The sequence below is a fragment of the Condylura cristata genome, unplaced genomic scaffold, assembly GCF_000260355.1.
Source record: "Condylura cristata isolate star-nosed mole 26May11 unplaced genomic scaffold, ConCri1.0 scaffold00017, whole genome shotgun sequence".
Lineage (NCBI taxonomy): Eukaryota > Metazoa > Chordata > Mammalia > Eulipotyphla > Talpidae > Condylura > Condylura cristata.
The window spans coordinates 34,147,748-34,165,504 of NW_004567118.1; the positions used below are offsets into that span (position 1 = coordinate 34,147,748).

At 40.6% G+C, this 17,757-nt stretch overlaps 1 protein-coding gene across 1 annotated transcript in view; it reads right to left on the reverse strand.

The window, feature by feature from the left end:
- VPS53 (vacuolar protein sorting 53 homolog (S. cerevisiae)) overlaps positions 1-17,757 on the reverse strand; it is a 127,616-nt gene that overhangs the window by 86,260 nt on the left and 23,599 nt on the right. Inside the window, exon 5 of the mRNA XM_004684807.2 lies at positions 799-885. Within this exon, the coding sequence (XP_004684864.1) occupies positions 799-885 (87 nt within the window). The remainder of the gene's footprint in view (positions 1-798; positions 886-17,757) is intronic.

Genomic DNA, 17,757 nt, shown 5'->3' on the forward strand with positions numbered 1-17,757 from the left:
ATGTGGATCTCAGATCTGTTTCTGGATTATAAGATGTAGGGAGACAAGTCTGTAAGAGCTTGGGGCAAGGGAGAAACAAGGGTAGAAGACAGAGGACAATGACTTCCATTTATTGAGCAAGTTAACACAAGCATAGTACTATATTCAACAGATTGATAGACACTGAATTCTTACAACCCTTGGAGGTAGATGCTACTCTCATTTAATAGTTGAAAAAAACTGGGATTCAGAGACATTACATTATGTAATCAGAATCTGAGCCCAGGAGCTAGCATTTCACACACCTCCCACAGAGTAGGAGTGGGTGAGACTAGACTCTCGGTCAGCAGAGGGGCCTTCTGAGTATATCACCCGAAAATGCAAATTTGTAGAGGGAGAGCTTAAATCAAAACCATAGTATGTGTCACAGCAGGATACATCTGACCTCCCAGAGAGCTGAGGCCAGTTTACATGTATACCAAGTTACATATCATAGACATATTACTTGAGAAATGCATGATATAAACTGTACGTGAGACACAGGAATCCACAATGACTAGGAAACTATTTTGGGGGTAGAAGAAGGAAACTTTTCCTATTTAAAAACAGGGCTGCAAATGTAGGGCAGCAGGAGTGGTGAGTCACTGCATGTCTAGCAGCGCCTCCTGAATGAATCTGGAATGTCCTCAAGAGCTTGCTTTGGAGATGTGAGTGCTGTGGTTGGTGGCAAGTGGGAAAAAAAGCCACAATGGATGAGTAGGACTTGACAGCTAACTTCCTCCTCTGGTGCAGAAAAATAAGGAAGAAATCGAAACTCACCATTTGCTCTGACTTTTCTGCTTTGTCTTTGATATCTTTGATCTTGCCAAAAAGCTGCTGAATAGCTTTCTGGGCCTCTTCAAGTGCCTAGAATAAGAGAAATAAATTAGTAGTAAGAAACAGTGTAAAACAGCACGAGTCTCTCCACTGAAATCAAGTTCAGCCTCAGGAAAAAAAAAACTAATAAAAGTTCTCAATTCATTGTACTTCCATGATTAATCCTACTGGACCAAAGACAAATCCAGTTACAACAAATACTCAAAATTCTTGCCAATCTACATCATAAAGTTTTGGTTTAAAAATGAAATGATTTCCCTCTACCTCCACGATTATTATTATTATTTTTTAAAGATTTGTTTCTTTATGCTTACAGAAATGGGGTACAGGCCAGAGGTGCAGGGGCGGTGAAAGGATTCACCAGAGACAGAGTGGGGAGTAGAACAGGCTGATTGACGAAGTACACTGCTGAGGGGAGCAGCGGGTGGTCTGCCATGCCATGTGGGTCACCACTGGGGCAGGGATCAAACTCATGCTGACATGGCTTTAGCTTCTTAGTGCTGTGCATTAACCCACTGTGCCACCAGGGAGGGCCCCTCCACGATTATTATACATATTGACCACAACAAACGAGACACATGCTTGTATGTGCGGGCATGGGGGCTCATGAACACAATAACCTTTGTAGAGAGACAGAGGCAGCAAAGTTGGGGGTAGAGGTATCTCTGAATTTTGGAAACTGCAGAAGTTTATGACTTCAAATAAACAACTGCATGGAGACTCCAAAACTGTGGCGAACCTTCCAGACATCTATTGTATTCCATTTGGAAACCAATGAAATGAATTTTTAGAAAAGGATGCTTAAACTAACAATGGTGAGCAAGTGTTTCCACTGAAGTCAAAGCCCACAAAGATGCACGCCACACATGAAAAGTATTACAAGCACAGTAGCTTCTGTGAGCAGAGGAAGCAACATTCCGGGAGTTGTGAGGGCACTACAGCCACACACATGTAGAACAGATGGACTCACAAAAGACACAGCAGTCAAAAGAAGCCACGCTTTATTTTATCCAAAGCACTATATTTATTTGGGAATTAAGAGTGATGTGTCCTAACTGGGCCTCACAAGCACTTTCTAAGTATAACCCTAGAGCCGTGTAGGCCATCTTTACCTCCATGGAGAAACAGCCAGCCTCCCTGAGAAGGATGGTCTAACAGAGGAAACAGGGCAGGCTGAGATGAAAGGAGAATGCCAAGTCTGGTAAAGGTAGTTGAACATGTGCAATCACTGTACCCAATGGAAGAGCTACCTCTAGACTACAAACTAAACATTTTCTTTGCTTAAAAAAATAGCCTCAAAAAGCAAATTTAAGGCGGTTTCTTCCGCGGGAAATTCCTTCCTTGTTAGAAGCAGCCACTGCATCTACTAGGTTTCCTGCCTGCCCACTTCTCCTGATAAAGGGAATCCTTTCTTAACCAGAGTTCCTTTGCCCCACCGTGGTTCAATCCCAAACACAGCTTTGCTTTGCTCTTCTTCCACCTCTGGGATTTACAGAAGTTTCATATGTGAGGACAAGGTCTCTAAGCCCTGTGGTTATGTTACAGGTTTGGAAATGAATGTCCAAAGCCTCTCTGCTTTCTTTTTTTGCAAAATCTGAGGGGATTCAAGCAGCTGCTCACACCATCTTCCTGGGGTGGCAGGTGTGTTTGCTCTGGCACGCCCATCACTTTACTTACATCTACAAAGGTCTGTGAGCAAGAGTGCTTTTCCATTTGTCATTTCTGTCACCTGGAAACAGGTATTTTAACCACTGATCCTGGAACAACAGCTACCAGAGTCACAAATTTATACCCTGGGAAGTTTCACCTAAAGAGTAGGAAGCAATCAAGCGTGGCAGTGGAATGGAATTGGTCAAGCTGAGCGGACCATTTCAATCCTCCCCCCAGACTAAAACGACACCTCACTCAGCTATGGTTTCCTACCATCCAAAATAAACAGAATAAAAAGGAGTAAACTGCTGGATGTCCATTTACAATCAAAGGAGTGAACCTTCAAAATAAAATTTATTCAACATGGCTACTGGCATGGTACAAATTTTTGTCATTTTTCCTGTTTCTTCGAAGGGCCGTTTCTTTTTGTCTAGTTATTATTTCTTTGTTTTTATTTTTTTGCATTATACAGAATTTTAAATTAATATAAAACAGAGATTACAGTTGCGAAGAATCCTTTACATAACTCAACATCAACAATACTATCAAAATTTAGCCAGTACTGTTTCATTTTAAGGCAAATCTGAGCGCGAGTCACCTCAGGAATAATTCCTTATGTATTGCTGATGCTGACCTAGTGGAACCAGCAGCACGGAAATGGTGCTGCCAGGGAGCGAGCAGTTCCTATAGGAGGTGACCAGGCTTTTCCAGAAGTGCCAGGTGTTGGGCAGTGTTTTCATCACCCTAAAGAAGTGTGATGGTTGAACTAAATCTATTCCAAGGAAAGCTTCTGTGGAGGGCTTTTAGCTGTTGGACAAGTATTTCTTAAGAACTACTGATGGGGAGAAGATCGGCACTGTGGTGAGCTCCAAAGACATGAGTAAGTTTCAGATGGCTTATTCAAACCGACTGAGAGCTAACATGGATGGTCTGAAGAGGGATAAAAGAACAAAAGTAAGAAGAGCAATGCAGCACAGTGAAGGGCGAACTAACCACTGACTTGCTGTTTTTCCTTTTGGCGACAAAGCTAGATCTCTGGTTTCCCATACAATAACTGACCTCATGTGAGATAAGAGTTATTCTGAATGAAAGAAGGGCTTCCATGTTTACAGGGTGGTTATAAGAAGCCAGTTTATTTTAGATGGCTAACTGATCTCTGCTGCATAATTGTTCATTCCTGGGTTATAATTAAAGTGTCTGAAGCAGGCTTTCCCTGGTGGCACAACAGGTTAAAGCACCTCACTATGCACCTCTCAGAAGCCACTGCAGCTCGAGTTTAAGGCCCCACCAGGGTGCTTAGCGCAGCAGACCTCTCCTGACCCGCCTGCTGCTCCTCTCAGCAGTGTTATTTCAGTACATCTGCCTGTTCTGCTCCCCACTCTGTTTCTGGTGAATCCTCTCACCCACCATACCTCTGGCCTATACCCCAATTCTGTAAGCATAAATAAATAAATAAATAAATCTTAAAAAAGAAGTCTCTGAGGCATCCAGGAAAAGAGCAATATACAATCATTAAACCTGTTTATCAACTACAAAAAATATGAATTCCTTATGCATCACTGATAAAATTTTTACTCTTACATAACCATCACACCAGAATCATGTCTCACAAAATTAACAATTCCTTAATGTGGGATACTAGCCAATTCATATTTCCCAATGTCACAAATATTTCTTGTTACAGTAAGTTTCTTTTAATAAGGACTCAAACAGGGTTTACAAAGTGTTTAATTTTGTTATATTTTAAAATCTCGGGTAAGTGTGTTAAGCTCATTAAATCTTAATTCCATATACCCCACCAAATTTTTCCCATGTCACTGACAAATGAGACTTTGTCCTGTAGTAAGTTCTATACTCTGGATTTGGCTGATTACTTCCTGATGGTGACATTCAGTCACTCCTATTTACTCCATAGTTCCTGAACCATTTTAATTTTTAATCAACAGTGTATATGGGTGCTTCATCCTCCACATGGTCCTCACAAAGCAGGTTGTCAACCTTTTGTGCATTGCCAGTCTGGTGGATGGGAAATGGTACTTACGCAAAATCTTCCTTTCCAGAGTAAGACTGAGCCTGATAAAATGTACAAAGAGGAAGTTTTGAAATCTATGTGCATTAGGAATATTAACCCTAATATAAGTTCCAATTATTTTCCCTTTTGTCACTGTTTTGGGGTTTGTACATGGTTATTCTCATCAAAGGCTATTTTCTTCTCCATCTTTTCTGACTTTCCATTCCCTTCAACACCCTCTCCCATAAACACAGTACATTTATATATTTATTTAAATATTTATATCATTGTTCAATGTATACTTTCTCCTCTCAAGTGCAGTCCCAGTAAAATTCCTACCACCAATTCACCCGTGACCCATCATCATAGTATTAGTCTGCTAGACTTTTAACAACACATGTAATTCAGTCGTGTAATCCTCACATACTGAGAAAAATACAGGGTTAATTAACTTAAGAAATAAGCATAATTTTTTTAAAGATTTATTTATTTGTGTATACAGAATTGGGGTACAGGCCTGAGGCTCAGGGGCAGTGAGAGGCTTCACCAAAGACAGAGTGGGGAACAGAACAGGCAGATCGACAAAGTACACTGCTGAGGGGAGCAGCGGGTGGGTCAGGAGAGGTCTGCCACACCATGTGGTCACCTCCGGGGCAGGGTATTGAACTCGCATTGAAGCAAGTTGCGGCCAGCTTACAGTGCTGTGTCCTAACTGGTTGCACCACCAGGGAGGGCCCTTAATATCTATTTTAATCAACAAACACTATGTTAAACATAATTCTTGCTCTCAAGGAGCTTGTAATCTATTTAGGCAAAGAGAAAGGTTAATAATAAGAACATTAATACATATTAAAGATACACATAGAGTGTGGTGGGGCCCCAAAACTGGCCACTACATACTGGTTTAAGTTCGGTAGGAAGAAAGAGATAAAAGAAGGGAGGTCTAAAAGGCTTCCTGAAGGTCACAACTTCATAGCTTATTCTTTACATCAGACTTTTTTAAGCAGCAATTAGAATAGTGGGTACTAAATAAAATACTGTTTTTCAAATCAACACTCTGTAATTTCTCATCTTCTAGCAACACAGTTTGAGTATCCAATGACTGAAACTACAATTAGCTGAACTGTTACCCTGAACTTCTGTGGCCATTATAATTCCAACTACATTAGTTGAGTGTTACATTAATTCCTTCAATCACTTAACAAATATTTATTGACTATGCTCCATGTACCAGCCATTATTCTCAGCACAGGTAGACAAGACAGACGTAGTCCCTCCCCATGCTCAAAGAACTTAGAACATATAAGTCTCTGGGTACCCTCTCTCCCTGGTAGAGCAGGCCAGAGAGCAAAGCTCTCTCCATAGATTTTTAATTAGAACAGGCTCTGCTCTGTTCTGTGAAGTAATCTCAGCAAAACTCAACTGCCGGGCCCTCCCTGGTGGCACAGCGGGTTAAAGCACAGCACTAAGAAGCTTAAGCCACTTCCACATGAGTTCGGACCCCTGCCTACCCCGGAGGAGATCCACATGGCATGGCAGACCTCTCCTAACCCACCTGCTGCTCTCCTCAGCAGTGTGTTTCATCAATCTGCCTGTTCTGCTCCCCACTCTGTCTCTGATGAATCCTCTCATCCTCCGCATCTCTGGCCTATACCCCAGTTCAGTATGAAAAAATAAATAAATCTTTAAAAAAAAAAAAAAAAACTCAACTGCCTATCCCCCTCACCAGTGACCAAGGAGCTGGATAAAAAAGATTCAGATAGTGGGCACTCAGCTTCGCCATGGAGTGTTCTTTTGTGATTAGGGAAGTGATTAAACCCTGGCATTTGCCCCACTCTGCACACAGACAGCACCAATATATCTTTAGATCAAGATAACTAAGGAAAATGAATGATCCCTAGGAAACCAGAAGCCCCTCATCAAGAATAATTACATACATATTTCTTAATATCAGTGACTTACTGTTTCTATCTATATAAACCAAACTTCAACTTGTGATTGCTGGAACAATTCTCACAGAGTAAAATCTACCGAAATGATTCTCTAGTTTGAATTGTCATTTTGACTATTTCATGGAGACTTTTATTTGTCTAATTTTGTCTAATTTTCATTGAGACTTTTATTTCACTCAACAGAGCTTACTTGGAGAAGATAGGGGAGCTATTGAAAAAACAACTAAAATAGAGAAGAAAATTTCATTTTTTTTTTGATAAGTAAATTTCAAAGTGAGAGGTATGATGAAGATTGAATTAAGCAGAAAGATGAGAATAAGAAAAATGATAGCTGCATAGGGTCTTCCAAACAAGAACACATGAACTGGGATTTGCAGGATCAGAGGGATACAAGATTTGTTGATCTGGAATACAAAAGTTCCAAGTAGAAAGAGCAATAAATAAAAGATTCTGATGTGGAAAATACCTTGGTGGAACAAAAAATAAAGCAGTGGAGAGCAGGCTGTATCAGAATGGAAAGTGTTAAGAAGTTATTTGGAAAAGTAGACAGAAGCCAGAGCATGGAAGGCCTCAAAGGTGTGGTAAAAAGCACTGGGATTTTTTCTAAGTGCAATGAGAAGCCACTGAAGGATTTTAAACTAGGAACTGGCAGATGGTTTACATGTGCAGAAGACCGCCCTGGCTGCTAATGGCAGGAGGAACGTGTACAAAGACAGGAGTGAAAGCAGGACACAGAGACCCATTAGCTGCTGCAGCTATCCAGGCGAGGACAAAATACGGGGCGAGGGGAAGGGTCTTAGTGAAGTGACTTGGGATTTATATGAAGAGATAATGTGCAAGATTCATCAATGGGAGGATGTGGGTAATGAGGGGAAAACCAAGGATTACTCTTAGGTTTAGGTTTGAAAGGCAGTGAATTATTCCATTTACTAGGGAAGACAGGGGAGAAACAGGTTCTCAGGCAGGTGTGTGAGGTGGTGGTAGGGTTGGAAATCAGAGTTCCAATGTTAGTATGTTAAAGGCGTACAATCCATTTCATGTCAAGAGGTACCAAGTAGGACATAAGAGTCTAGAGCTCAGAAGAGAAGTGAGGGTTTTAGAAATTTAAATTTAGAAGTCTTAAGTTTATAGATGGTATTTAAGTCTGTGGAGCTGGAAGAAATCATTGAAGGGGAGACAAGGGAGAGTAAACAAGAGGAGGATAAGATAGGTGAGGGAAGATGGAAGGAAAGGAGAGGACAGAAGAGGGAAAATGAAAAGAAGGGAGAGAAAGAGAAAGGACAAGAAGAGCAGATCAGAACCCAGCCCTGGCTACTCCAGAGCTGAGAAGTCTAAGAGAAAACAAGGAAGGAAAGATGCAAGAGAAAAACCACCACTGATGAGAGAAAACCAGGGATTGCAGTGTCACAAAAATCAAACAAAAGTATTTAAAGAAGGTGGAAAAGAGGGTCCAAGTCTTATATTGTTCAAGTTCCTGTTAGAAGTGCCACTGAAACTGACAGCAATCTTGACAGAGTTTCAGTGGAGTGGAGGAAAGGGAAGGGGAAAGTGATAAACTAGAGATGGTGAGTACAGAACAGGAGCCAGCAAGGGATACCGTGGGCCAGCTCTGGTCTGCGACCTCCTTTTGAAACTAATGTTTTCTTGGAACACTGCCAGTCCCATTTTTTTAGGTATTGCCCACAGCTACTTTCACCATATAATAGCTGGGATGAATAGTTGCAAGAGAGAACAGATGGCACTTAAAGACTATAATCTTTAGTGTCTGGCCCATTACAGAGAAAATTTGTTGACCCCTGGAATAGATTATTTTTTCAAGAAGTTTCGCTATGTGCAAACAAGAAAAATGGGCCACAGATGTGGAGAAGGAAAGAATATTTGTTTTGTTTATTTTGGGGGAGGGAATTTCTAAAGGTGAGAGATGCACAGGTCTATTGTGGAAATGATACAAAAGAAAAAGAGACATTGATTTGGGAGGTGGGATAACTTCAGAGGAGGAAGACTTTTTTATAATGTTCTTGAACTGTTGGTGTGTAAGTGCTAGCCTTCTGGACTACCAGTATTTCCACTGCGTGACCCGGGTGAGGAATGGCCCATTCTCCAGCCCCTACAGTTCAGGCAACCATTCATTCTGATGCCAGAATGCCAGATCCAGCTACTGACTACTGTCTCAGTAAATTATGACCACCTTCACCTCACTCCTGAAGGCGACTCTGCGGGAAATCACACGGTCACCTTACCTAAAGCATCCAACCTAAATTAGGGCACAGTTGGCAATACCTGCCAACTGATGAACAGTATGTCAAGGCATCATCTGAGACGTGAAATCTGATTGGGGTGTACTGACAACCCCGGCTTTTAGGCACAATTACAAGTACTGGTTGGAAACAGCATTGCCTCTTTTCTTACCTGTTATCTATAAGGCTAAAATGGAATCTAGTGCCCTCAATGCTCTAGGGGTTCCATACATTTTAAATTCATTGGAACCTGCTATTAAAAATGGATAGAAAAGCACTACTGAGTTGTCTGCAAGAAACTCCCCATGGAAAGGGCTCGCTTTGGGACAGGGCTTCCCAGATTCTCTGGCATCAGCCACGCCTTGCTACAGTGACCTGCTGAGGGCTTATAACCATCATCTTCTAGCCATAGACCCTCAAACAGATGACACTCATGTAAGAAATGCAAAAAGGACCAAATTTTTATACATAGGTCCAAGGCCTGAGGAAGTTTGCACAATCTCTTCTAAGAGAGAAGATTTCTATTTCTCTCATTCTCAATCTGGCAGCCTTCCAGAACTGTCTCCTCTCAAGGTACAACTTTTTTCTCTTAGCAAACAAATGAGACTCACACAATCTTACATTTCACAGTCTTAAAGAAAGATAAACTGTCTGCCAGATTTTTTCAGACTGGAATACTTTTGCTTGTTATACAAAGCCAAGGAAATTTAATATAATTCATTTTCCAGGGTAAAAAAGGTTCTTCTGAAGCATTCACACTTTCAATGCACATCCTAATATCTCATATTTAATCTCTAATAGTCAATTACAAGGAAGAAGAGAGTTTTGTAATTGGAAGAACCACAAGACCTCTACAAAAGGTTAAGATTTTATTTTTTTTTAAATACTAAAATAGTTTTACTACCTGGCTAATCAGAAAATGTGCTGAAAGATTCTGGCACTGTCCCTAGACACTGCTTAAAATAAAATGTGGCTACTTTTCCATTCTAAGCTGTATGTGAATTTAAAACAGAACTGATCACCCCAAAATGCTTGCCTTCAACCTATCCTTATCCAGTGTCTGAACTGGAGTGTGGGTACAGCCTGCATTCAGAGTGTTATTAGCACACAGTTACTGTGATGAGTCTCTCTAGGAAACCAAATTCTGCCATCGGGAGATGCTAAGTAACCCACTGGGCTAGCTTAGAAGACTCAGCAAATCCAATTACACTATCTTTAGATTTTTGCACATCATTAGCAGTAACATAATTCTTAATTTTCCCTGCCTCCCAAAGTAGACACTGAGCAGGCTACCAAAGCCATACTAGGTCATGTGCACAGAAGATAAGCAGCATGGAACCTGGCAGACTACTGCTTTCTTCTCCTTTCATCTTTTATTTATTTATTTTTTAGAACTGTTATCTATCATCTGTGTAGACAGAGGGCACCTGAGCCAATGAGAATGCCTTGAAAAATTCCTCTGGCTCTTAAGCCTCTAAATTTGCCGCCTAACCCAACAAAGAGTTATATCACTTTTATCCTGAGTCCACAGACAGCCTTGAAGAGAATTTAAACTGAGATTCTATTTGTTATCACTGCTGGAAGAAAAGGTTGTTCATTTTTTGGAAGGACTGATATGGTAATAGATTGGTCTTTGAAAAAACAAGATGCTGGACCATCCAGGTGGTGCAGCAGGTTAACGCACAGCACTACCAAGCTGGCCTCGGCCTCGCGAATGCTTGGGTGCGAGTTCAATCCCCATCCCAGAGGTGATCCACATGGCCTAGCAGATCTCTCCAGTCTTACCCACTGCTCCCCTCAACAGTGTACTTCGCCAATCTGTCTATTTTGCTCCCTCCCGGCTCTGTCTTTGGTGAATCCTCTCACTGCCCCTGCGCCTCTGGCCTATACCCCAGTACTGTATGCATAAATAAATAAATCTTTAAAAAGAAGAAACTAGATGCTAACATAATATTCATAATATTATGCTAACATAATATTCATAATATTCAATATTACTGGCAAGTGAATGGTATTTCCCTGCTCTTCTATCACTTCTATCATCTGCCAGTTCCCTTACTCTTATTTGTTGAAACAATGCATGGTATTACTAAAAAAGCAAGATTTTAACTAGCAGACCAAGATTTGAAAGTTGGCCCTGTGCTTCCTGTCTGATCTCTGTCAACCCACTTAATGTCCAGAGAAACAGACTCACTAGTTCTAGAACAGGAGTAAGAACAATGACCTCAAAGATTTTGGAAAGAAGAAATACAGAGTTTGATAATGAACACCTCTGGAATGGTTTACCCAGCATGCTTCCTTTCTTGTGGGAACCTTGCTCTCATCACATTCTTGCTCTGCTGACCCAGAGGCAGACCAAGCCCAAACTGGGCCAGCTGGGGTTTTCCTGAGCTCTTCTAAGACAAATTATTAAAGAGAATCAATCTTTCTCCAGTGATGGGGGCCCCAAGATGTGAAATTGAGTAGGACAGCAGTGTAGAGGACAGCCTGCCTTCAGGTGTTTGACAAGTCCAACTGAGACATTCTGCTGCTGACCAATTTCTCCTTCAAAACAAGAGCCTTCTAAATAATCCTGTTTTGCCTAAATCATTTTGAATTAGGATTTTTCTTCTGCAACTGAGAGTCCTGACAGAGGACTCAGCCCATAGGAGGAGCTCACCAAATGGCAACTATTAATATTGTTCCCAGACCTCCCAGATGGAGTGCAGTATTTCAGATGGACTATCCCTCCAAGAGTCAAAGGTGGCTGACCCATCTGTTAAAGCTTTGTAAGGAAGCTGGGTAGGTTCAGCATTTGCAGGCATACTAGTAAGGGTTGATGGATCAGAAGGATGGTTCCTTCAAACCACACTGAAAATAATGTGTTTTCCAGAAAAAAAGTTTCAATTTTTTATTCATTCCTTCAATAAGAGTGAGTGCCCAGTATACGTACTGTGCCAGTTACTGAGGGAAAAAGCTCACTAGATGGAAACATGTCTTTAAAAAGCTTGCAAAGAATAAACACCAGAAACATAAATAACTGTAAGCCTGACACAAAGAGGTATGAAAAAAGAATCCCAGAATCATCTGGAAAGCAAGGGGCTCCTCAAGAGAGCAAACACATGGTTGAGAGATACCACATCTGATGAGTCTAATCAAGGCCCCATGACATCGGCTAGAGAGAAACACCGAGGGGTAAGTAGCCTCTATTTACTCTATTTAAGTAGCCTTCTTTTGACCCTGTTGGCCACTCATGCACCCTGGAGAGCTGTTGCTATGGAAACTGAGCATCTTCCGCCAGAGCAGAGGTGCTCTACGAAGCCTCAGCAATAATAATGCAGCCAGTTCCCCACTGTGGAGCCAACAGTAGCAGGGGAGTCAGAAGTTTCACAATCGTGATGGCTGCATGGACACAGCATCATGCTTTCCTGTGATGAAGCACAAACCAGGTACCCTCATGGTCTGGCAGGCCTGGTCAGATGCCAGAGGGGCACCCATCAGATGAGAACTGCTGGTGTTGACATAATTCCTCCATAGCCTAGTTGGAAATCCCAAGTCTGAATGGGCTTTATTTAAAGCCCAGATTTCTTTCCAAGTTTGTGAACCAAGAGAATGTAAAGGGCACAAGAGTAATTCTCACCTTATTTGTTAAAATGCTCTGTTCCATTTAAGTTAATTTAATTTATGATTTCTGCAAACCACATCCACTGAAAATGTGAAACGAAGAGTTCATTTTTATTGTTTTTAGGAGAAAAGCCAGAAGTTAAAATTCCCAAGACACAGCTGAGACACAAATTCAGCAGTGCCCAAATAAGACTAAACATTTACATTTAAAAATTCTGCTTATATCTGTTATTACCCATAATTTAAAGTATGTTAGCCCTGAAATAGCTGGGAGTGAATGCATTCATGCACCACTTCCTTTGATGAAATGTAACTCTTGAGGACAGTGCATTTAAAGCAACAAATCCAGGTGGAAAAGAGGAGGAAAGATTTAAGCAAAAGTTTCAACTGTTTTTGCTAAAATAAGAGGTACATAAATTCAATATTTAAGGAAATGGGACACATTTCCAGAAACAATTTGTTGAAGTTTAACAAAAGACTATTTTTCACAAATAGGATTTTCCACGGGTCATGTTAGATTCTAACCCCCTGTATCTTACTATAACTTCTAATTCTAGTTACTTAGTATTGCTCATCTGTATTATGGGCACTCATTAAGGATAAAGGATCCTTTTCCAGTGACATTTGGATTTTTTGAGCTGATTTTTACAGATATCACTGTATCAAAAGTCCCTTAGGATGCTATAGGCCCCCTTGGGGTTTCAGGTAATGCTTTTCTCTTCCTCTTTCACTTGATACTCTTCATTATCACAGTTGCACAAAGAACTCACAAAGTTTTCTTTTCATTCAGGAGCTTTTCTCTCAGCATCCAGTTTCCTCCTCATGCTAAGAGGGAATCTACTGGTTCATGAGGCCATGGTGGCTATCACTGCTTGAATTCCCAGAGCTCATAGTTAAAAGAAACAAAAACAAAAACAACAAAAGAGAGAGAGAGAGAGAGAGAGAGAGAGAGAGAGAGAGAGCACTAACAAGCTAGCAAGGGTGACTCACAAATCTGCTTTTAAAGTTTATCACTGTTTAGGTTATTAGGAATCAAAAAATCTGGATCAGGGTCTCCCTGGTGGCACAGGGGTAAAGTCTAAGTGCTATCAAGCTATCACCAGCTGTGTGGCATGAATTCAATCCCTGGCCAGGCTGTTAACACACATGGCACAGCAGACCTCTCCTGTCTGCTGTCTCACCCGCTGCTCCCCTCACCAGTTTATTTCAGTAGATCCGCCTGTTCAGCAGATCTGCTCCCCACTCTGTCTCTGGTGAACCCTCTTACCCTCCCACATCTCTGGCCTACACCCCAGTTCTTGCATGCATAAATAAATAAAAATAAATACATATTTTTAAATCTGGATCAGTGACTAACTCATTGAGTGTAATTTTGGATAAGTCATACTGAACCTAACCAAACCTGTTTTTAAAATGAGGAGAATAATATTCAAGTGGCCTAACTCATATCTCTGTAATAATCAAATAAAGTAATATATGCAAAAATAGTTTGTAGACTATAAGGTAAACCTTTGTATTATAATAAGTATCCAGAATTATAGATCAAGAAAAATGATTCAAAATGGCAAAGAACTTAGAATGTGTCTCTACTTACAGTGACTCAATCAAGAGAGACATATTAACCTTACAAATGTACTGCTAGAGACCCCACTGAACCTGACCACGTGGTACGAATCCAGTCACCAGAAACTCCAATCACCATATCTCCAAGTAGTCAATGAAAAAAAACTACCATCCCGACCGAGCATAAACGATATTATATGAATACAGGTAGCTAGGTGTCCCTGATGTGCCCATGTGACTGAGAAGAAGCAAAATCTAAAAGTGTGACAAGAAGACAAAGGTGAGTAAATGGTTCTGAGATGGGGTAAAAACCCATCAATTCATCTCTTCTGCATTATAAAACAGTAAGTCACTGATAATTTGCTCCCCACTCTGTCTCTGGTGAACCCAGTAATTTTATCTCTAGGAGAACTCTCACCCTCCTCGCTGGGGGACATTATGAGAACAGCACTAAAATATTTTGTATTACATCCAATATCTAGACATGAACACTGCATCTATCTATATATGGATACAAAAATCAGAGATACTGATATGTAATCCAATCCTACATGAAGGCGATGTGTCTTGACACTTGAGAGCTTTAACCAACAAGACTAAAGAACACCAAACCAAAACAGACTAAAAAAGCATTATCTCTGGTATGGCAAAATAAGTCCCCTTCCAGAGACAAGTTCAGAGTCCAAAGCAAAGGAAAATTTATAGTTATATTACAGATTCCTGAAAATGGGGATTTATAAATGGAAATGTTGACAGAACCACATTGCATTGCATTCATGCTGTTCTGAGCTCTGTATTTTTCATAAAAGAAAGAAGAAGAAGAGTTCAAGTTCTTACATGAAGACAGTTTTAAATGCCTGTGCACATATGAATGACTTCTTATGGCAAGGACCTGAAAGCCAGAAAGCTTTGCCCTGTCAGCAGTAACGCTGCAATTTTTCTAATGTTCAACCTCAAACTAAGGATAGAATTTTCCTTCCAAAATCACTAACTACACAGTCAAAAGCAAGAGTAACCTGGGCAGTCGCCAAAGCAGTTACAGTAGTGATGAATGGCATTTTCCTCTTTACATGTAGAGACTCTAGTTTAAACTCGTAACTGCCTTTAACAGGGAAACAGCAGATGGCAAAAGTTATGCTTGACCTTATTTCTTGGCTCCTGAAGAGTGCCAGTTTATATGGAGATGGCTCAGAAGAATAATAAACCTCAGTGTTCCTTCTGGACAACAATTTTCCTAAAACCACTTTCAATAATCATGCTGTACACTAATGGAACTGGATGTGTTTCTAAAGTCAAGAAGAAAATAATCCAACCACTGGACTTCCTAACTAAAAGAGGTAATTAGAGTAGTTTTCTTTTTTGGAGGGGATGCGGCATCACTATTATTAGGTCCTGAACACAAAAGCTTATGCCTCCATTGGTAATCTGAAATGCATAGTCTATGTGGATTAAATAAATGAAGACAAAATAGAGACATATGCCCATCTGGTTTTAAAAAAAAAAGTATTACGTTCAGGACAATATGAAAATAATTATGTATCCAAAGAAACTAAATACTGAAATGACTAAAAATTACCATATGATTCAGAAACTCCATGCCTAGGTATATACTAAAAGGAACTGAAAGCAGGCACTAGACAGGTTCTTTACAGCATTGTTCAAATAACAAAAAGGTGGACATAATCCAAATATCTGTGAACAGATAAGCAAAATATACATATGATGGACTATTCTTCAGTCATAAAAAATTTTTGTTCATGAATGAAATGATCATTTCCAGATGAAAATGCCAGAATTCAAACTTCATTAAAAGGGCAACATACGATGACTTAGCAGTTATCTAAGAAGGGGTTAAATTTAAAAAAAAAAAATCCTAAGTTAATCAATGACATAGAAAGTCATATGGTCATATCAGTAGAGGCTGATAGGGTCTTTCATAAAACTCAACATCTATATTCTAGTAAACATACTTAGAGAATCAAGGATAACTCCTTAACGGTCACGGAATTTGGAAACAAGAAAAGATCAGATTTAGTGTCAGCTGCAGGAAGAAGGGTCTCTGCTTTGTTCACTGCATCATCCCCAATGCCTAGAATAGTCCACAGTTTACAGAAGCTCTTACTAAATATCTACTGAGAGAGTGAATGAGCAAACATACTGACAAGTCACTGTCATTAAAATCAAGAATGAATTGCCTGCACCCCCTTTACACTGAAACATTATACAGAGAACATTTCTAAAACTTATCTCAGAATCCTTTTATATTCATGGAAATTATGAGGGGCCCAGAGAGGTTCTATATATATATATGGCCTATAATTACCCATATATACCACAGTGGAAATTAAAACTGAATTTTTAAAATATTTATCCATTAATCCATTTTAAAATAACAACAGTCTGATTACACGTTAACATAAAAAGATGCTTTTATGAAAAATAACTGTATGTCCCCCAAACAGAGCAAATTTCTCGAGGAGGGTGGTATTATATCTGTGTTTGCAGTTATCTATAGTGTAGCTTTAACAGAGGCCGTCTGGACTCTTAGATATGCTTCTCTATTCAATTGGTTGTGATATGTTTGGTTCAAAAAAAATACTATAAAGAAAAAAAACCGGGCTTCATTCACATATACAATAAGCAAAAGCAGAAATAGTTTTATCCCCTTTTCAGGTACTTGGTCAGATACTCCTTTTTGAAACTACACCAAAACCCGAACAGTGGTAAACCTTAAAGAATAGTGGCAATGTGGAATCTAAAAACTTGTAAGAAATCTCATTAACGAGCTTCCAAGTATACTACCCTGATATCCACTCATGAGCTGTGCAGCTGCCTAGGATGCAGAAAGCTGAAAAGTGTTGCTCTTATGTTAACAATGGGAAGAAAAATAAATTGCAAAATCACAACTTTTCTTGAACCCATTGAACCCATTCAAGCATGCTGAAATTCAAGGGAAGGCTCCCGAAGGAGAGATGGGAACACACAGGATTGCCGGGTCTGCCTCAGAGCATTCGAGGAAAACAGGGATACTATACTGTTAGGAGGAAGGAATCCTCGAAGGTTTTTACAGAAGGGCAATGGCCAGGTACAGGGCTAAGTGCAACAGGTCAGAAACTCTGGGAGCCCTGCACACCAGGCAGTTTGCACCCACGCTCAGGCTCGTTGCCAACACCTCCACTGAGTGCTTCTGAGGAAAACTGCAGGCAAAGAAAGAACCTCTTCCTTGATGCAGAATGGGGACAAGTACACTGGCCAGTGAAGGGAAGGCAAGAAGCCCTGATCACCACCCTCTTTCTTGAAATGCCTTCACGTGAGGGACAACCCTGGCAAACATTTCATATAGGCCTTAAGAACAGAAATTTTCACCACCTCTGATACAAGAGCAGATGTTAAGGACACAAATAAGCTGTGCTGAATTTTCATCAGAGAAAAGCAAAGAAGGACAGTAGGGAGCTCTCAGCAGGGCCATGGGGTAGAGAAGAGTGGAGCTGAGAGAAAAGTCACAGAAAGTTTACAGATGCCTGGATGCCTAGTTGCAGTATAACATCAGCAGCAATATTGCTACTATTAAGTAAGTAGGACTGAGCCCAAGGTTACACTTGGTGTTTTGTTGTTGTTGTTTTTAAAGATTTATTTATTCATACAGAACCGGGGTACAGGCCAGAGATGCAGAGGGTGAGAGGATTCACCAGAGACAGAGAGGGAGCAGAACAGGCAGATCAATGAAGTACACTGCTGAGGGGAGCAGTGGGCGGGTCAGGAGAGGTCTGCCTTGCCATATGGATCTGCCATGCGGATCTCCTCCGGGGGCAGGAGGGGCAGGTGGGAATGAATTTATGCGGAAGTGGCTTAAGCTTTTCAGTGCTGTGCTTTAACCCGCTGTGCC